The sequence below is a fragment of the Hyla sarda genome, unplaced genomic scaffold (genome assembly GCF_029499605.1).
Source record: "Hyla sarda isolate aHylSar1 unplaced genomic scaffold, aHylSar1.hap1 scaffold_869, whole genome shotgun sequence".
In the NCBI taxonomy this organism is placed as follows: domain Eukaryota; kingdom Metazoa; phylum Chordata; class Amphibia; order Anura; family Hylidae; genus Hyla; species Hyla sarda.
Window position 1 is genome coordinate 4,614 of NW_026610897.1, and position 22,191 is coordinate 26,804.

Here is a 22,191-nt window from a genome sequence, read left to right on the forward strand (position 1 = left end):
AACCTTTTCCCCAAAAAACTGAGAAAAAAGAACAACAATAAAACTACAACCATTTATGTGATTTCTACATTGTGAAATTTATGATGTAAACAGACAATATACGTGGACACGCCCACTTTTACAAAACTGCCGTGAACCGTGTAAACCGCGGCACAAAGCTCTTTGCACTAAAATCTGGACGCAAAATTGATTTTTTGGGGCGCAAAATTATTTGAGAATCTCCCCCATTAAATACAAAATACAAGATTATGGTCAAACCGCAGATCCGTGAAACTACATACAGGACATGACCGGAGAGGTGAGGGATTGTGGGAAATGGTCACATGACCTCTTATCTCTAGGGATAATACAGGACATGACCGGAGAGGTGAGGGATTGTGGGAAATGGTCACATGACCTCTTATCTCTAGGGATAATACAGGACATGACCGGAGAGGTGAGGGATTGTGGGAAATGGTCACATGACCTCTTATCTCTAGGGATAATACAGGACATGACCGGAGAGGTGAGGGGTCTGTATATAGGGATATTTATCGGGGTCTCTCCATACTCAGGATTACACAGTAGTGAAGAAGACATCTGGAGAGTGTGTGGCCCCCAGCAGGTCAGGAGGATGGAGCAGGGCCCGGGGCCCCATCACGGAGCCTCCACCTCCCTCACTGATACCTGAGAGGACCAATGAGCAGAAGATCCTAGAACTCACCCACAAGATGATGGAGCTGCTGACTGGAGAGGTGAGCGCTGCTGGGAATGCTGGGACATTATACAGGAACACAAGGGATGATGGGTCTGGATGATGACTGGATCATTGTGTGTGTCAGGTTCCTATAAGGTGTCAGGATGTCACTGTCTATTTCTCCATGGAGGAGTGGGAGTATATAGAAGGACACAAGGATCTGTACCAGGACATAGTCATGATGGAGGACCACCGGCCCCGAACATCACCACTGGGTAAGATATATTTATTATAGACCACCGGCCCCGAACATCACCACCGGGTAAGATATATTTATTATAGACCACCAGCCCCGAACATCACCACCGGGTAAGATATATTTATTATAGACCACCGGCCCCCAACATCACCACTGGGTAAGATATATTTATTATAGACCACCGGCCCCGAACATCACCACCGGGTAAGATATATTTATTATAGACCACCGGCCCCGAACATCACCACCGGGTAAGATATATTTATTATAGACCACCGGCCCCGAACATCACCACCGGGTAAGATATATTTATTATAGACCACCAGCCCCGAACATCACCACTGGGTAAGATATATTTATTATAGACCACCTGCCCCGAACATCACCACCGGGTAAGATATATTTATTATAGACCACCGGCCCCGAACATCACCACCGGGTAAGATATATTTATTATAGACCACCGGCCCCGAACATCACCACCGGGTAAGATATATTTATTATAGACCACCTGCCCCGAACATCACCACTGGGTAAGATATATTTATTATAGACCACCGGCCCCGAACATCACCACCGGGTAAGATATATTTATTATAGACCACCGGCCCCGAACATCACCACTGGGTAAGATATATTTATTATAGACCACCAGCCCCAAACATCACCACCGGGTAAGATATATTTATTATAGACCACCGGCCCCGAACATCACCACTGGGTAAGATATATTTATTATAGACCACCGGCCCCCAACATCACCACCGGGTAAGATATATTTATTATAGACCACCGGCCCCGAACATCACCACTGGGTAAGATATATTTATTATAGACCACCGGCCCCGAACATCACCACCGGGTAAGATATATTTATTATAGACCACCGGCCCCGAACATCACCACCGGGTAAGATATATTTATTATACACCACCGGCCCCGAACATCACCACTGGGTAAGATATATTTATTATAGACCACCGGCCCCGAACATCACCACCGGGTAAGATATATTTATTATACACCACCAGCCCCGAACATCACCACCGGGTAAGATATATTTATTATAGACCACCGGCCCCGAACATCACCACCGGGTAAGATATATTTATTATAGAACACCGGCCCCCAACATCACCACTGGGTAAGATATATTTATTATAGACCACCGACCCCGAACATCACCACCGGGTAAGATATATTTATTATAGACCACCGGCCCCGAACATCACCACCGGGTAAGATATATTTATTATAGACCACCGGCCTCCAACATCACCACTGGGTAAGATATATTTATTATAGACCACCGGCCTCCAACATCACCACCGGGTAAGATATATTTATTATAGACCACCTGCCCCGAACATCACCACCGGGTAAGATATATTTATTATAGACCACCGGCCCCGAACATCACCACCGGGTAAGATATATTTATTATAGACCACCGGCCCCGAACATCACCACTGGGTAAGATATATTTATTATAGACCACCGGCCCCGAACATCACCACTGGGTAAGATATATTTACTATAGACCACCGGCCCCGAACATCACCACCGGGTAAGATATATTTATTATAGACCACCGGCCCCGAACATCACCACTGGGTAAGATATATTTATTATAGACCACCGGCCCCGAACATCACCACCGGGTAAGATATATTTATTATAGACCACCGGCCCCGAACATCACCACTGGGTAAGATATATTTATTATAGACCACCGGCCTCCAACATCACCACTGGGTAAGATATATTTATTATAGACCACCGGCCCCGAACATCACCACTGGGTAAGATATATTTATTATTGACCACCGGCCTCCAACATCACCACTGGGTAAGATATATTTATTATAGACCACCGGCCCCGAACATCACCACCGGGTAAGATATATTTATTATAGACCACCGGCCCCGAACATCACCACCGGGTAAGATATATTTATTATAGACCACCGGCCCCCAACATCACCACCGGGTAAGATATATTTATTATAGACCACCGGCCCCCAACATCACCACTGGGTAAGATATATTTATTATAGACCACCGGCCCCCAACATCACCACTGGGTAAGATATATTTATTATAGACCACCGGCCCCGAACATCACCACCGGGTAAGATATATTTATTATAGACCACCGGCCCCGAACATCACCACTGGGTAAGATATATTTATTATAGACCACCGGCCCCCAACATCACCACTGGGTAAGATATATTTATTATAGACCACCGGCCCCCAACATCACCACCGGGTAAGATATATTTATTATAGACCACCGGCCCCCAACATCACCACTGGGTAAGATATATTTATTATAGACCACCGGCCCCGAACATCACCACTGGGTAAGATATATTTATTATAGACCACCGGCCCCGAACATCACCACCGGGTAAGATATATTTATTATAGACCACCGGCCCCCAACATCACCACCGGGTAAGATATATTTATTATAGACCACCGGCCCCCAACATCACCACTGGGTAAGATATATTTGTTATAGACCACCGGCCCCGAACATCACCACTGGGTAAGATATATTTATTATAGACCAACGGCCCCGAACATCACCACTGGGTAAGATATATTTATTATAGACCACCAGCCCAGAGCATCACCACTGGGTAAGATATATTTATTATAGACCACCGGCCCCGAACATCACCACTGGGTAAGATATATTTATTATACACCACCGGCCCCGAACATCACCACTGGGTAAGATAAATTTATTATAGACCACCGGCCCCCAACATCACCACTGGGTAAGATATATTTATTATAGACCACCGGCCTCCAACATTACCACTGGGTAAGATATATTTATTATAAACCACCGGCCCTGAACACCACCACTGGGTAAGATATATTTATTATAGACCACCGGCCCCGAGCATCACCACTGGGTAAGATATATTTCTTATAGACCACCGGCCCCAAATATCATTACTGGGTAAAAGGAGACTCTCATTGATGGTAAAGGAGAGAGCATTATTGGGGCCTCCTAGATCCCCCCCCCCATCATCTGATCATCTACACAATGTATTCAGTCACTGTGTGTCTCCTACAGATGGATCCAGAAAGAGGAACCCACCAGAGAGATGTCCTGCTCCTCCGGATTCCCAGGACTGTCCGGGGGGAGATGACAATGTGCTACAGGATGATCAGGTAGAGAGGACAATGTCCTACAGGATGATCAGGTAGATGGAGAGGACAATGTCCTACAGGATGATCAGGTAGATGGAGAGGACAATGTCCTACAGGATGATCAGGTAGATGGAGAGGACAATGTCCTACAGGATGATCAGGTAGATGGAGAGGACAATGTCCTACAGGATGATCAGGTAGAGAGGACAATGTCCTACAGGATGATCAGGTAGATGGAGAGGACAATGTCCTACAGGATGATCAGGTAGATGGAGAGGACAATGTCCTACAGGATGATCAGGTAGATGGAGAGGACAATGTCCTACAGGATGATCAGGTAGATGGAGAGGACAATGTCCTACAGGATGATCAGGTAGATGGAGAGGACAATGTCCTACAGGATGATCAGGTAGATGGAGAGGACAATGTCCTACAGGATGATCAGGTAGATGGAGAGGACAATGTCCTACAGGATGATCAGGTAGAGAGGACAATGTCCTACAGGATGATCAGGTAGATGGAGAGGACAATGTCCTACAGGATGATCAGGTAGAGAGGACAATGTCCTACAGGATGATCAGGTAGATGGAGAGGACAATGTCCTACAGGATGATCAGGTAGATGGAGAGGACAATGTTCTACAGGATGATCAGGTAGAGAGGACAATGTCCTACAGGATGATCAGGTAGATGGAGAGGACAATGTCCTACAGGATGATCAGGTAGAGAGGACAATGTCCTACAGGATGATCAGGTAGAGAGGACAATGTCCTACAGGATGATCAGGTAGATGGAGAGGACAATGTCCTACAGGATGATCAGGTAGAGAGGACAGTGTCCTACAGGATGATCAGGTAGATGGAGAGGACAATGTCCTACAGGATGATCAGGTAGATGGAGAGGACAATGTCCTACAGGATGATCAGGTAGATGGAGAGGACAATGTCCTACAGGATGATCAGGTAGATGGAGAGGACAATGTCCTACAGGATGATCAGGTAGATGGAGAGGACAATGTCCTACAGGATGATCAGGTAGATGGAGAGGACAATGTCCTACAGGATGATCAGGTAGATGGAGATGACATCTCATGAGATTTTAGGATCAGAAAGATACCTAATTCAGCCAAATTTTGCTTTTTGGAAAAACCCATTGTAAAAGGTGAATTTGGTTGAAGACAGTGACAGGAATGGTGATCTGGGTTGCCATATTTCCCCTAGGTACCTGTCGTGTGTGGACACCAGGCTTCAGGAAGGGCATATCTCATCCAGGGAAAGCTTAGTGATATACGGCAAATACTTAATAGTGTGAAGTCTCTAGCAGACCATCTTTTATCGGCTCTGTATTATTATGGAATGACAGGTAGGTTGGTAGTGGGGCCATTCTTTCCCTTCCTTGCCAGTCCAGGTATTACATGTTGCCAAAATTAGCACAGGTGCTGCAGACAGATGGTTAATAAGATTAAAGACTAGGTCAGGCTGTTAGGAACCTGAACCCCTGATGGGAGTCCTGATGAGTGACACATTTGTTGACTGTTTTGTTGGGTGACTGGTAGTAAGCCACCTCTACAGAATATAGTATATTTAAAGAGGCACTGTCATTGTTAAAAACTTTTTATATATTATAGAACTAATCATATGATGGCTTTTTACAATATAAATGTATTTAAAAAAGTCCATGTCTAGAATCTAAAAATGGCAGTCACTAGGGGTCATCTGTCTTTAGCCAGACAGACAGGTCTTGATTTTACAGCATACTAGATACCGGGCGTAAAGCGTGCTGGTATCCAGCCATACAGCTTATGCGTGGGCACGCGCTGCCTGTGAACGAGCGCAGGGATCGGTTGCCCACACACTCACTCACCCTCAGCCTGGATGGATCCTTAGAGCAGTGTTTCCTAACAGGGTGCCTGCAGCTGTTGCAAAACTATAACTCCCAGCATGCTTGGAAAGCCTTTGCCTGTCCCAGCATGCTGGGAGTTGTAGTTTTGCAACAGCTGAAGGCACATGTGCCGCATGAAAACAAAGAGCAAGGGGTTACAGAGCAGCCTGCAGTGATTGGATGAGGAGACCAGACAGGAAGGGGTTACAGAGCATCCTGCAGTGATTGGATGAGGAGACCCAGAGAGGAAGGGGTTACAGAGCAGCCTGCAGTGATTGGATGAGGAGACCCAGAGAGGAAGGGGTTACAGAGCAGCCTGCAGTGATAGGATGAGGAGACCCAGAGAGGAAGGGGTTACAGAGCAGCCTGCAGTGATTGGATGAGGAACCCAGAGAGGAAGGGGTTACAGAGCAGAATGCACTGATTGAATTAAGAGACCAGAGAGGAAGGGGTTACAGAGCATTCTGCAGTGATTGGATGAGGAGACCAGAGAGGAAGGGGTTACAGAGCAGCCTGCAGTGATTGAATGAAGAGACCAGAGAGGAAGGGGTTACAGAGCAGTCTGGAGTGATTGGATGAAGAGACCCAGAGAGGAAGGGGTTACAGAGCAGCCTGCAGTGATTGGATGAGGAGACCCAGAGAGGAAGGGGTTACAGAGCTGCCTGCAGTGATTGGATGAGGAGAGGAAGGGGTTACAGAGCAGCCTGCAGTGATTGGATGAGGAGACCCAGAGAGGAAGGGGTTACAGAGCTGCCTGCAGTGATTGGATGAGGAGAGGAAGGGGTTACAGAGCAGCCTGCAGTGATTGGATGAGGAGAGGAAGGGGTTACAGAGCAGCCTGCAGTGATTGGATGAAGAGACCAGAGAAGAAGGGGTTACAGAGCAGCCTGCAGTGATTGGATGAGGAGACCAGAGAGGAAGGGGTTACAGAGCAGCCTGCAGTGATTGGATGAGGAGACCAGAGAGGAAGGGGTTACAGAGCAGCCTGCAGTGATTGGATGAGGAGAGGAAGGGGTTACAGAGCAGCCTGCAGTGATTGGATGAGGAGACCAGAGAGGAAGGGGATACAGAGCAGCCTGCAGTGATTGGATGAGGAGACCAGAGAGGAAGGGGTTACAGAGCAGCCTGCAGTGATTGGATGAGGAGACCAGAGAGGAAGGGGTTACAGAGCAGCCTGCAGTGATTGGATGAGGAGAGGAAGGGGTTACAGAGCAGCCTGCAGTGATTGGATGAGGAGACCAGAGAGGAAGGTGTTACAGAGCAGCCTGCAGTGATTGGATGAGGAGACCCAGAGAGGAAGGGGTTACAGAGCAGTCTGCAGTGATTGGATAAAGAGACCCAGAGAGGAAGGGGTTACAGAGCAGCCTGCAGTGATTGGATGAGGAGACAAGAGAGGAAGGGATTACAGAGCAGCCTGCAGTGATTGGATAAAGAGACCCAGAGAGGAAGGGGTTACAGAGCAGCCTGCAGTGATTGGATGAGGAGACCAGAGAAAAAGGGGTTACAGAGCAGCCTGCAGTGATTGGATGAGGAGAGGAAGGGGTTACAGAGCAGCCTGCAGTGATTGGATGAGGAGACCAGAGAGGAAGGGGTTACAGAGCAGCCTGCAGTGATTGGATGAGGAGACCAGAGAGGAAGGGGTTACAGAGCAGCCTGCAGTGATTGGATGAAGAGACCCAGAGAGGAAGGGGTTACAGAGCAGCCTGCAGTGATTGGATGAGGAGAGGAAGGGGTTACAGAGCAGCCTGCAGTGATTGGATGAGGAGAGAAAGGGGTTACAGAGCAGCCTGCAGTGATTGGATGAGGAGACCAGAGAGGAAGGGGTTACAGAGCAGCCTGCAGTGATTGGATGAGGAGACCAGAGAGGAAGGGGTTACAGAGCAGCCTGCAGTGATTGGATGAAGAGACCCAGAGAGGAAGGGGTTACAGAGCAGCCTGCAGTGATTGGATGAGGAGAGGAAGGGGTTACAGAGCAGCCTGCAGTGATTGGATGAGGAGAGAAAGGGGTTACAGAGCAGCCTGCAGTGATTGGATGAGGAGACCAGAGAGGAAGGGGTTACAGAGCAGCCTGCAGTGATTGAATGAAGAGACCAGAGAGGAAGGGGTTACAGAGCAGCCTACAGTGATTGGATGAGGAGACCCAGAGAGGAAGGGGTTACAGAGCAGTCTGGAGTGATTGGATGAAGAGACCCAGAGAGGAAGGGGTTACAGAGCAGCCTGCAGTGATTGGATGAGGAGACCCAGAGAGGAAGGGGTTACAGAGCTGCCTGCAGTGATTGGATGAGGAGAGGAAGGGGTTACAGAGCAGCCTGCAGTGATTGGATGAGGAGACCCAGAGAGGAAGGGGTTACAGAGCTGCCTGCAGTGATTGGATGAGGAGAGGAAGGGGTTACAGAGCAGCCTGCAGTGATTGGATGAGGAGAGGAAGGGGTTACAGAGCAGCCTGCAGTGATTGGATGAAGAGACCAGAGAAGAAGGGGTTACAGAGCAGCCTGCAGTGATTGGATGAGGAGACCAGAGAGGAAGGGGTTACAGAGCAGCCTGCAGTGATTGGATGAGGAGACCAGAGAGGAAGGGGATACAGAGCAGCCTGCAGTGATTGGATGAGGAGACCCAGAGAGGAAGGGGTTACAGAGCAGTCTGCAGTGATTGGATAAAGAGACCCAGAGAGGAAGGGGTTACAGAGCAGCCTGCAGTGATTGGATGAGGAGACAAGAGAGGAAGGGATTACAGAGCAGCCTGCAGTGATTGGATGAGGAGGCCAGAGAGGAAGGGGTTACAGAGCAGCCTGCAGTGATTGGATGAGGAGACCCAGAGAGGAAGGGGTTACAGAGCAGCCTGCAGTGATTGGATAAAGAGACCCAGAGAGGAAGGGGTTACAGAGCAGCCTGCAGTGATTGGATGAGGAGACCAGAGAAGAAAGGGTTATAGAGCAGCCTGCAGTGATTGGATAAAGAGACCCAGAGAGGAAGGGGTTACAGAGCAGCCTGCAGTGATTGGATGAGGAGACCAGAGAAAAAGGGGTTACAGAGCAGCCTGCAGTGATTGGATGAGGAGAGGAAGGGGTTACAGAGCAGCCTGCAGTGATTGGATGAGGAGACCAGAGAGGAAGGGGTTACAGAGCAGCCTGCAGTGATTGGATGAGGAGACCAGAGAGGAAGGGGTTACAGAGCAGCCTGCAGTGATTGGATGAAGAGACCCAGAGAGGAAGGGGTTACAGAGCAGCCTGCAGTGATTGGATGAGGAGAGGAAGGGGTTACAGAGCAGCCTGCAGTGATTGGATGAGGAGAGAAAGGGGTTACAGAGCAGCCTGCAGTGATTGGATGAGGAGACCAGAGAGGAAGGGGTTACAGAGCAGCCTGCAGTGATTGGATGAGGAGACCAGAGAGGAAGGGGTTACAGAGCAGCCTGCAGTGATTGGATGAGGAGACCAGAGAGGAAGGGGTTACAGAGCAACCTGCAGTGATTGGATGAGGAGACCCAGAGAGGAAGGGGTTACAGAGCAGCCTGCAGTGATTGGATGAGGAGAGGAATTGGTTACAGAGCAGCCTGCAGTGATTGGATGAGGAGACCAGAGAAGAAGGGGTTATAGAGCAGCCTGCAGTGATTGGATGAAGAGACCCAGAGAGGAAGGGGTTACAGAGCAGCCTGCAGTGATTAGATGAGGAGACCAGAGAGGAAGGGGTTACAGAGCAGTCTGCAGTGATTGGATGAGGAGACCAGAGAGGAAGGGGTTATTGGATGAGGAGAGGAAGGGGTTACAGAGCTGCCTGCAGTGATTAGATGAGGAGACCAGAGAGGAAGGGGTTATTGGATGAGGAGAGGAAGGGGTTACAGAGCTGCCTGCAGTGATTGGATGAGGAGATCAGAGAGGAAGGGGTTACAGAGCAGCCTGCAGTGATTGGATGAGGAGAGGAAGGGGTTACAGAGCAGCCTGCAGTGATTGGATGAGGAGAGGAAGGGGTTACAGAGCAGCCTGCAGTGATTGGATGAGGAGAGGAAGGGGTTACAGAGCAGCCTGCAGTGATTGGATGAGGAGACCAGAGAGGAAGGGGTTATAGAGCAGCCTGCAGTGATTGGATGAGGAGACCAGAGAGGAAGGGGTTTTAGAGCAGCCTGCAGTGATTGGATGAAGAGACCAGAGAGGAAGGGGTTACAGAGCAGCCTGCAGTGATTGGATGAGGAGACCAGAGAGGAAGGGGTTACAGAGCAGCCTGCAGTGATTGAATGAGGAGACCAGAGAGGAAGGGGTTACAGAGCAACCTGCAGTGATTGGATGAGGAGATCAGAGAGGAAGGGGTTACAGAGCAGCCGGCAGTGATAGGATGAGGAGACCCAGAGAGGAAGGGGTTACAGAGCAGCCTGCAGTGATTGGATTAGAAGAGGAAGGGGTTACAGAGTAGCCTGCAGTGATTGGATGAGGAGAGGAAGGGGTTACAGAGCAGCCTGCAGTGATTGGATGAGGAAAGAAAGGGGTTACAGAGCAGCCTGCAGTGATTGGATGAAGAGACCAGAGAGGAAGGGGTTACAGAGCAGTCTGCAGTGATTGGATGAGGAGAGGAAGGGGTTACAGAGCAGCCTGCAGTGATTGGATAAAGAGACCAGAGAGGAAGGGGTTACAGAGCAGCCTGCAGTGATTGGATGAGGAGAGGAAGGGGTTACAGAGTAGCCTGCAGTGATTGGATGAGGAGAGGAAGGGGTTACAGAGTAGCCTGCAGTGATTGGACAAAGAGACCAGAGAGGAAGGGGTTACAGAGCAGCCTGCAGTGATTGGATGAGGAGAGGAAGGGGTTACAGAGCAGCCTGCAGTGATTGGATGAGGAGAGAAAGGGGTTACAGAGCAGCCTGCAGTGATTGGATGAGGAGACCAAAGAGGAAGGGGTTACAGAGCAGCCTGCAGTGATTGGATGAGGAGACCAGAGAGGAAGGGGTTACAGAGCAGCCTGCAGTGATTGGATGAGGAGACCAGAGAGGAAGGGGTTACAGAGCAACCTGCAGTGATTGGATGAGGAGACCCAGAGAGGAAGGGGTTACAGAGCAGCCTGCAGTGATTGGATGAGGAGAGGAAGGGGTTACAGAGCAGCCTGCAGTGATTGGATGAGGAGACCAGAGAAGAAGGGGTTACAGAGCAGCCTGCAGTGATTGGATGAGGAGAGGAAGGGGTTACAGAGTAGCCTGCAGTGATTGGATGAGGAGAGGAAGGGGTTACAGAGTAGCCTGCAGTGATTGGACAAAGAGACCAGAGAGGAAGGGGTTACAGAGCAGCCTACAGTGATTGGATGAGGAGAGGAAGGGGTTACAGAGCAGCCTGCAGTGATTGGATGAGGAGACCAGAGAAGAAGGGGTTACAGAGCAGCCTGCAGTGATTGGATGAGGAGAGGAAGGGGTTACAGAGTAGCCTGCAGTGATTGGATGAGGAGAGGAAGGGGTTACAGAGTAGCCTGCAGTGATTGGACAAAGAGACCAGAGAGGAAGGGGTTACAGAGCAGCCTGCAGTGATTGGATGAGGAGACCAGAGAAGAAGGGGTTACAGAGCAACCTGCAGTGATTGGATGAGGAGATCAGAGAGGAAGGGGTTACAGAGCAGCCTGCAGTGATTGGATGAGGAACCCGGAGAGGAAGGGGTTACAGAGCAGCCTAGAGTAATTGGATGAGGAACCCGGAGAGGAAGGGGTTACAGAGCAGCCTGCAGTGATTGGATGCAGAAACCAGAGAGGAAGGGGTTGCAGAGCAGCCTGCAGTGATTGGATGAGGAGAGGAAGGGGTTACAGAGCAGCCTGCAGTGATTGGATCAAGAGACCCGGAGAGGAAGGGGTTACAGAGCAGCCTGCAGTGATTGGATGAAGAGACCAGAGAAGAAGGGGTTACAGAGCAGCCTACAGTGATTGAATTAGGAGACCCAGAGAGGAAGGGGTTACAAAGCAGCCTGCAGTGATTGGATGAGGAGACCCAGAGAGGAAGGGTTACAGAGCAGCCTGCAGTGATTGGATGAAGAGACCCAGAGAGGAAGGGGTTACAGAGCAGCCTGCAGTGATTGGATGAGGAGACCAGAGAGGAAGGGGTTACAGAGCAGCCTGCAGTGATTGGATGAGGAGAGGAAGGGGTTACAGAGCAGCATGCAGTGATTGGATGAGGAGAGGAAGGGGTTACAGAGCAGCCTGCAGTGATTGGATGAGGAGATCAGAGAGGAAGGGGTTACAGAACAGCCTGCAGTGATTGGATGAGGAGACCAGAGAGGAAGGGGTTACAGAGCAGCCTGCAGTGATTGGATGAGGAGACCAGAGAGGAAGGGGTTCCAGAGCAGCCTGCAGTGATTGGATGAGGAGACCCAGAGAGGAAGGGGTTACAGAGCAGCCTGCAGTGATTGGATGAACAGACCAGAGAAGAAGGGGTTACAGAGCAGCCTGCAGTGATTGGATGAGGAGACCAGAGAGGAAGGGGTTACAGAGCAGCCTGCAGTGATTGGATGAGGAGACCAGAGAGGAAGGGGTTACAGGGCAGCCTACAGTGATTGGATGTTGAGACCAGAGAGGAAGGGGTTACAGAGCAGCCTGCAGTGATTGGATGAACAGACCAGAAAAGAAGGGGTTACAGAGCAGCCTGCAGTGATTGGATGAAGAGACCCAGAGAGGAAGGGGTTACAGAGCAGCCTGCAGTGATTGGATGAACAGACCAGAGAAGAAGGGGTTACAGAGCTGCCTGCAGTGATTGGATTAGGAGAGGAAGGGGTTACAGACCCAGCAGACTGAGTCATGTGATGCTGAGGCCTGCACAGTGAGGCCACGCCTCCTCCCTTGGAGAGGAATTCAAGCAAGTGACCAACAATAAAAGTGTAATAATAAAGCCAGAAATAAAGGGGCCAAACACATAAATGAGATGTACGTGGCCAGAATTGGGTCCTGAGTAATAAATATCACTTTTTGTTTAGTTCGCTTTAAGGTTTGGACGAGCAGCAATTTATTTAGTCATTTGTGTCTCGAGGTGAAGACTCTTCTTCATTTCCTTTTTAGAAATGTTACTTTTGTGTCTCTGCCGAGTGTGGAAAAAAACTACTTGTCCATTGGACTAAACGGAGCCCGATCCACTTGTCCCTCCTGACGATCCACTTGTCCCTCCTGACGATCCACTTGTCCCTCCTGACGATCCACTTGTCCCTCCTGACGATCCACTTGTCCCTCCTGACGATCCACTTGTCCCTCCTGACGATCCACTTGTCCCTCCTGACGATCCACTTGTCCCTCCTGACGATCCACTTGTCCCTCCTGACGATCCACTTGTCCCTCCTGACGATCCACTTGTCCCTCCTGACGATCCACTTGTCCCTCCTGACGATCCACTTGTCCCTCCTGACGATCCACTTGTCCCTCCTGACGATCCACTTGTCCCTCCTGACGATCCACTTGTCCCTCCTGACGATCCACTTGTCCCTCCTGACGATCCACTTGTCCGGCCAATTTTCCCTTTTACACTCTCGTTTTTTTTCTCCTTGCCCTATAATAGCCATAACTACCTACTATAATGATACCTACCTACTATAATAACTACCTACTATAATGATAACTACCTACTATAATAACTACCTACTATAATAACTACCTACTATAATAACTACCTACTATAATGATACCTACCTACTATAATGATACCTACCTACTATAATGATACCTACCTACTATAATGATACCTACCTACTATAATGATACCGACCTACTATAATGATACCTACCTACTATAATGATAACTACCTACTATAATAACTACCTACTATAATAACTACCTACTATAATGATACCTACCTACTATAATGATACCTACCTACTATAATAACTACCTACTATAATGATAACTACCTACTATAATGATACCTACCTACTATAATAACTACCTACTATAATAACTACCTACTATAATGATAACTACCTACTATAATGATACCTACCTACTATAATAACTACCTACTATAATGATACCTACCTACTATAATGATAACTACCTACTATAATGATATCTACCTACTACAATGATACCTACCCTCTATAATGATACCTACCTACTATAATAACTACCTACTATAATGATACCTTTAAAAAAAAAATGTTTAAGTATTTATTTATAACTTTTAACAATGTAATGAACAGAAAAAAACAACCACTCACATACAGTTGGCTAAGCACATAGTCCCCCCACCCACCAACGTAACAATAAACCAAAGGGGTGAAGCAGGGACACTTACACAACATAGGGAGACCAGAACCTGCCAACGACACACAAACAACAAATAGACAAACAACTCACCCACACTCCCAGAGCCCCACCACCCATCACCTGCCCAGTCTGAATTACCGACTTATCCCGGAGAACCAACCTGTTCAGGTGGGACCACCGACTCACCAATCAACAGCCAGGGCATCCAGACCTTATAACATTTTTTGGGACATTTACGACTAATATACAATGTTCTATACAACGGGACATACCTAATAACCAAGTTGAACCATCTCGATATAGGAGAGGAAGAGATATCTTTCCAAGCCATGATCAATACTTTCCGAGCACAAAACAATAGGAATCTAATAAGAAGGCGCCTAAGGGAGCCCGAAGCCAGGTCATTAATAACACCCAAGAGACGGACTATCGGGAGAACACAAAGGGGAATTCTAAATGATCAGCAAGAAACTGCATCACCACCCTCCAGAAAGGCTCTACACAGGGGCCGCTCCACATGGCATGAAGTAGGGAACCCACATCCGCATTGCATCTAAAACAATTATCTGATGAGGAGACACCAATTCTAAACAATTTAACCGGAGTGTAATATAAACGTAGAATCAGCCGCATCTGAATCAATAAATCTCTCGCACTTACCACCGTAGAATAATAGGTGCTAGTGACCTCCCTTCAAACCTCTTCAGTCAAATCAGGGATATCCACTGCCCACTTCACAAACGCCAACCCAAATGGATCCGGGCCCACCAATTGTAACTGAGCATAAGCCTGAGTCAGGGGTTTAGCAAGGTCGGCGGCACCCAGAAGCAGCTCCACATGAGAAAACACCGGGGTCACATCAAGCGAGCCAAATTGCGCCAGCACCACATGTCTCAGCTGGAAGTACCGAAATCGGGCACCTCTAGGGAGATGAAAGCGGTCACACAACTCCTGGAAAGAGGAAAAGGATGAAAACACTCCAAACAAATGCATGGTGAACTTGACCCCATGAGCACTCCAGAAACTAGCAGCCTCCAACTCCTGTAGGTGCTCAAAATGAGGATTCCCCCACAGAGGTGCCCTGGGAGACAGCACTGGAAGTGAGAAACGCCTGGAGACCACCGACCACACCTCAGCCACCGTCCCAATAGGGGTCTGCAACCTGGTCGAAGAAGTGTACCGATATAAGACATTGGTTAAAGTTTCATACGAACCCATGAGAGCTTCTGCAAGAGCTGTAGCCACATTCACCAGATCCAGGTTGATCCACCAGGCAGCATAGACCAACTGAGACGATAGGAAATGATCAAGCATGTTAGGGGCAGCTAGACCACCCCGGTGTTTGGGCGCTTGGAGCAACACCTGACCCAGTCGTGGAGGTTTGTCTTGCCAATAGAAGGATCTCAGAACTCTACCCAGCTTTGTGGAAAAGGTTTTGGGAGGAATCACAGGAGCAAGGTGGAAAAGATAAAAAAAGACTTAGGCAAATATATCATTTGAAAAATGTTGATCCTACCCGCCAGAGAAAGGGGCAAGGAGGACCAAGCCTGTAATTTAGTGCCAAATTCAGCTTTACAAATTCCCGCACACAAGGAGAAACCTCAACCCCTAAGTACCGGAACTGAGAGACAACCTGGAGCCCATAAGGGATAGGCGGGACAGCGGCTGTCGATCTAGAGAGAGCCATCAAGGAGGATTTATCCCAATTAACCCTGAGACCCGAGAATGCACCAAAGTCGGCCAAAAGAGAAAACGCCGCCCCCAGAGAGCCCTGAACATCTGCCCAATATACCAGCGTATCATCCGCGTACATAGACACACTTTCCTCCAACGTCCCCTGCCGATTCCATGAATACTAGGTGACATTCAAATAGCAACAGCTAAGGGTTCCATAGCCAGGGCAAACAGGAAAGGAGACAGAGGACAGCCCTGCCGCGTCCCTCTACCCAATGAAAAGATTACATCTCGCCTGGGCCCTAGGGCTGTCATACAGTAATTGCACCCATCTTCGAAACCGAGGGACAAATTTAAGGGCACCCAGAACCCCCCTCAGATAAAGCCATTCAACCGAGTCAAAGGCCTTATAAATATCCAAGCTAACCACATAACCCCCAGAGGCCTCCCCCTCCGCTGCAGCAATGTTGAGATTTAATATCCGTAGCCCTCCCTGGCATAAACTCGGTCTGGTCAGGATGAATGATAGCAGCTATAACGTTGCGTAGCCTATTAGCCAGTACTTTAGCCAGCAGCTTAATATCAACATTAAGTAGCGAAATCGGTCTATAGGAATCCGGCAAAGTCGGATCCTTACCCGGTTTCAGAAGGACTACAATCAGAGGATACCTTTTCATTTAAATAGTTCGTACAATTACGCACGCAGCGATACCAAATATGTTTATTTTTATTATGTTTACATGTTTTTATGTAGAAAAAGGGGGTCATTTGAACTTTTAATATGGAAGGGTTTAAAGGGGTACTCCGGTGAAAACCTTTTTTCTTTTAAATCAACTGGTGGCAGAAAGTTAAACATATTTGTAAATTACTTCTATTAAAAAATCTTAATCCTTCCAGTACTTATTAGCTGCTGAATGCTACAGAGGAAATTCCTTTCTTTTTGGAACACTGATGACATCACGAGCACAGTGCTCTCTGCTGACATCTCTGTCCATTTTAGCAACCATGCATAGCAGATGTAAGCTAAGGGCAGCATGGTGGCTTAGTGGTTAGCACTGCTGCCTTGCAGTGCGGGGGACTTGGGTTCAGATCCCACTAAGGACAACAATAAATAAAGCGTTGTTATTATTATTATTATAATAACATTAGCAGAGAACTGTGCTCGTGATGTCATCAGAGAGCATTCCAAAAATAGCTATTTCACACTCCTTCTGGGCGCTTCATCAGACCACGTGGTCTGATGAAGCGCCCAGAAGGGGTGTGAAATAGCTTTTACCTGTGTGTAGTGTGTTGCGTCCACACATGTCCTGTCTGCTGCTGCATTTCATAAAATAAAGAATTTTATGCATCACGTAACCTGGTGGTGAGTGCCTCCTGTATCTACCTTGCTGATTTCCATACGAACTTTACTTGAAGTATTGAGCACCCAGAACCGATACGTGCACGAGGTCCAAGTTTACTATACCAGCTAACACCTGCCTATAAACTGTGTGTGCAAGTTATACCTGTGCTTAAAGCTGTGCCGGCTTCTCTATTTGTGCCCAAAAAGAAAAGAATTTCCTCTGTAGTATTCAGGAGCTAATAAGTACAGGAAGGATTAAGATTTTTTTTATAGAAGTAATTTACAAATATGTTTAAGTTTCTGCCACCAGTTGATTTAAAAGTAAAAAGGTTTTCACCGGAGTACCCCTTTAAAGGGGTTCTCCACTGTAAAACATTTTGTTTGAAATCAACTTTTGCCATAAAGTTAAACAGATTTTAAAATAACTTCTATTTAAAATTCTTAATCCTTCCAGTACTTATCAGCTGCTTTTTGCTCCACAGGAAGTTCTTTTCTTTTTAAATAAAATTTCAGTCTGACCACAGTGCTCTCTGCTGACACTTCTGTCCATTTTAGGAACTGTCCAGAGTAGGAACAAATCCCCATAGCAAACCCATCTTGCTCTGGACAGTTCCTGACATGGACAGAGGTGTCAGCAGAGAGCACTGTGGTCAGACAGAAAGGAAATTAAAAAAGAAAATAACTTCCTCTGTAGTATACAGCAGCTGATAAGTACTGGAAGGATTAAGATTTTTAAATGGAAGTAATTTAAAAATCTGTTTAATTTTTTGGCACCAGTGGATTTAAAAATAAATTGTTTTCCACTGGAGTACCCCTTTAATGGGTGTCTTTTTAAACTTTTATTAAACATTTTTTTTTTATACTTTATTAGTCCCTTTTACAAGGAATCTTTAGATTCCTCATGCAGATCAAGGCAATTCTATTGAACTCCATTGACTTATGTGCTCTGCGATCCATTGATAGAGCCTAGTCCAGCCAGGATCTATCAATGACAGAGCCACGGACACCAGGGAAGCAGAAGTAAGCCCTCCGGCTACCTCTATAGTAGAGCTGGGCGGCATACCGGTTCATACCGAATACCGGTGTCTTTTTGTCTTATGATATGAATTTTTCACATACCGCAATACCGTTTCCATAGCAACAGGCTCCAATGCGTGATGGCATAGAGAAACATCCGGCCGCACAGAGTCTCTGGGAAGTGTAGTTCGAGCCGCACTGAACTGACTGTGAGGAGCTGGGAGGGAACTACAACTCCCGGCGGGCGCAAGAAACTCGAGCAGAACTGTGAAGACATGGAGGAGAGTTACCGGGCGGCCTGACCGAGACCCCGGGTACATGGTGAGGAGCCCCAACCACCTGACACTGTACTGTGGAAAGCCGCCCCCCCCCCCCCCCCGACCACAAATACTGTTAAATACCGTGAAACCGCCATAATTTAGAAAAATACCATTTTTGGTCATACCACCCAGCTCTACTCTATAGTTGATCGCTCCCCCCGCGATCTTGCTGTTGGGGGAAGGGCGATCCACCCCACCAGGGAGCATGCACATGTCCCCTGTCAGCTTTAACAGCGCCAATCTAAAGGGACAATAGCTGGCTGCGGTGATCGCCACATGCTGGCTTTTAGCAGCGGCCCCTAGCTACTGAAAACAGCCAGGGGCCACCGGGTATGGAGCGGGCTGGAGTCAGAAGCCATACACCCCTCTGAGCACGGCAGCTTGTCACGTCTTTCTACTTGCCTGAAGCCGGGCCAAGGGCCTGAAAAATTCACCTGCCCGGCGCCCGGAACTGCATGTCTCGGCCCATAGGAATTCCACATCCCTGCTCTGGCTGTAGTTTGCTGCTATTTTTGTGGCTCTACGGAGTTAATCTCTCACAATATTTCTTTCTTATTCTAATACAGGAAGTTTCTAGAGGTCGGGGTGTTATGGGACATTCTTGTACACGGTTTGTGTAGCATGAGGCACCTTTTTTAGGCACTTGGATGATTTTGGATGTTTATCTACAGATATATTGATGTTAGGAAGGGGTTAATCTAATGGTCTTTTTGTTCAGGGTGAAGATCTGATTCATATTAAAGTAGAAGTTGCAGAGGATGAGGAGACTGACATGGCGGCTGAAGATGTAAAGGAGGAGGAAGACGATGTTCAGATCAGATCAGGTGCGGAAGAGGATTTTATTGTCTTATGATTTGTATTAGAGACACATTGGAGCCATAAATGTTATAGGAAGACCCCACGTACTCCGAGCTCCCGTCTGACCAGCTGATTTAGGGGCCTGATGCATCCTGATCTTAGACCCCTATGTTATCTGCTGACCATAGATTTTCCTATTTTCAGCTTATGGCTCATGTTATTGATCCTACAGGCACCGCCGATACCTCAGCCGCTCCGCTCTTACCTCAAGATCATACAACTTCTCTTCAGGATTTAACACAAGACTTTTCAGGACATTTATTTCCTCCAGACATATCCACAATCCTTCCCAGTAACAATCTACTGTTTAACCCCTTGTATGATGAGGAATCTTCTTTGGATAATCCATTTATAGATACTAGTGCAAATCGCCAAGAAGGAAAATTTCACCCTTGTTCTGACTGTGGGAAATGCTTCAAAAATAGAGCGAATCTTCAACGACATCTAAGAATTCACACAGGGGAGAAACCATTTCCATGTTCTGAGTGTGGGAAATGTTTTACCCAGAAAAGTGGTTATATTCAGCATATGAGAATCCACACTGGGGAGAAACCATTTTCCTGTGCTGAATGTGGGAAGCGTTTTAGGCTGAAGTCGACTCTTGCTCAGCATCAGAAAATTCACACGGGAGAAAAGCCATTTTCTTGTTTAGAGTGTGATAAATGGTTCGCCAGGAAATCAGAGCTTTTTAGACATGAGGGAACTTATCACACGGGCAACAAGTTGTTACTGTGCACTAAGTGCGGGGAAAGTTTTGTACGGAAATTAGATTTGATCCAACATCAATCTATTCACATGGGAGAGAAGTGTTTTTCATGTTCTGAGTGTGAGAAATGCTTTACAAGAAGGTCAAACCTCTTGAAACATCAGCGAGTTCATACCGGGGAAAAGCCGTTTTTGTGTTCAGAGTGTGGGAAATGTTTTGCTAAAAAGTGTAAACTAGATAAACACCTCAAAATTCATGGTGGGGAGAAACCATTCTCTTGTTCTGAATGTGGGAAATGCTTCATGTTGAAGTTTAATCTGGTTACACATAAAAAAATTCACACTGGGGAGAAGCCATTTTCCTGTCCAGAATGTGGGAAATGTTTCTCGCGTAAGGCTAACCTTCTTGAACATCAGAGAATTCACATGGGGGTAAAAAGATTTTCCTGCTCTGTGTGTGGAAAGTGCTTTTCACACAAAACAGCTGTTGTCCAACACGAGAGAAGTCATGTGGGAGAGAAGCCATTTTGTTGCTCTGAATGCGGGAAATGTTTTACTCGAAAAGCTAGTCTGGTGGAACATCAGAGTATTCACACGGGGGAGAAGCCATTCTCATGCTCTGTGTGTGGAAAGCGCTTTTCACACAAATCGGTCCTTGTTCAGCACGAGCGATCTCACATGGGGGAGAAGCCATTTTCATGTTCCCAGTGTGGAAAGTGTTATACACGGAAAGCTTATCTGGTGGATCATCAGCGAGGATGTACATTCCAGAAGTCGTCTGCGTGAGAAGCCATCTTCCTCAATAATGTTCATGGTTTTCTCCACAAAGCAAGGGACCATCAAGAAGAACTAGTAGTACCTGGTCATGGTGAACCTCATGGATCCACTGTACCGGTCGGAGGCAGAATTCATTGTTTTATGGTGAATACAAAACTCGTTGTCCGATCCCATATCACATGTACAGCTGATCCTGATTTTATTATTTTGATAATTCGTCTTCCTAACTTATATTCTGTCGTCTGTTTCATATTTTCAATGTTTTTTAAGTTCTGGAAACTATCAGTATTTAAAATTAATAAAAAAATTAAAAAAAAACACTGGTCAAGAAATCTGTGCACCCCCTGGCACTGAAGAGCTAAAAACTCACAAAGCAGAGGTGCCGAAGCGTTCATAGTGTAATAATGGTCGCCAGAGGTGATCCGCTCTAGAAGTGATCCGCTCTAGAAGTGATCCGCTCTAGAAGTGATCCGCTCTAGAAGTGATCCCCTCTAGAAGTGATCCCCTCTAGAAGTGATCCCCTCTAGAAGTGATCCCCTCTAGAAGTGATCCCCTCTAGAAGTGATCCCCTCTAGAAGTGATCCCCTCTAGAAGTGATCCCCTCTAGAAGTGATCCCCTCTAGAAGTGATCCCCTCTAGAAGCGATCCCCTCTAGAAGCGATCCCCTCTAGAAGCGATCCCCTCCAGAAGCGATCCCCTCCAGAAGCGATCCCCTCCAGAAGCCATCCCCTCTAGAAGTGTGTGGCGGGTACTTTATATAATGGTTTTCCATGGTTGAGCAGCCTGAGATCACTCACACAATGCCAAGTGTCACCTGGAGTCATGTAAAGCAAATCATTCCTAGACACGGGAGCTGTGGAGATGGATCATATCTGATCATACGTATCTGGCCCCCTATAGAATAAATAGTGCCTACTGTAAAGGTTGGTTCAGGAGGGGTAAGAATAAGGGGGTCTCCCAGGTATCTAAAGGGTGATGGGGAAACATTTCTTTCTTAGTTCTATGAAACATTTTATAAATCAATAGTACAAGCAAAGATAAGATATATTAAAAGAAAATCCAGCTTTCCCACCGGCACTAGATGTAAGAACTTGGTTTACTCTATCAGTCTCCTGGGTCTTGTGGCTCCTGGTACCCAGATACCCCAGGGCTTATAGTAGATAGGGCAGAATAGGTTGACTTCTGAGCAGTCACAACAAAAAGCACCAACAATATCAGAAGGACCATTATATGACTGGAAAATGGATGATGATGATGATATAAATAAATGAAACTGATGGCAGACAGGAGCTAAACAGACGCTACAC

General features: G+C 47.3%; 1 protein-coding gene across 1 annotated transcript; it reads left to right on the top strand.

Annotated features, from left to right (window-relative positions):
* Nucleotides 1–554: 554 nt before the first annotated feature.
* On the top strand, nucleotides 555–21,185 carry LOC130348163 (gastrula zinc finger protein XlCGF26.1-like; the record flags this gene model as incomplete). The annotated part of the gene is given in 5 exon segments (XM_056554707.1): nucleotides 555–734; nucleotides 822–951; nucleotides 4,030–4,127; nucleotides 19,263–19,368; nucleotides 19,575–21,185. Coding segments are annotated over 5 exon segments (1,677 nt in total). The 3' UTR covers nucleotides 20,894–21,185.
* Nucleotides 21,186–22,191: the final 1,006 nt, after the last annotated feature.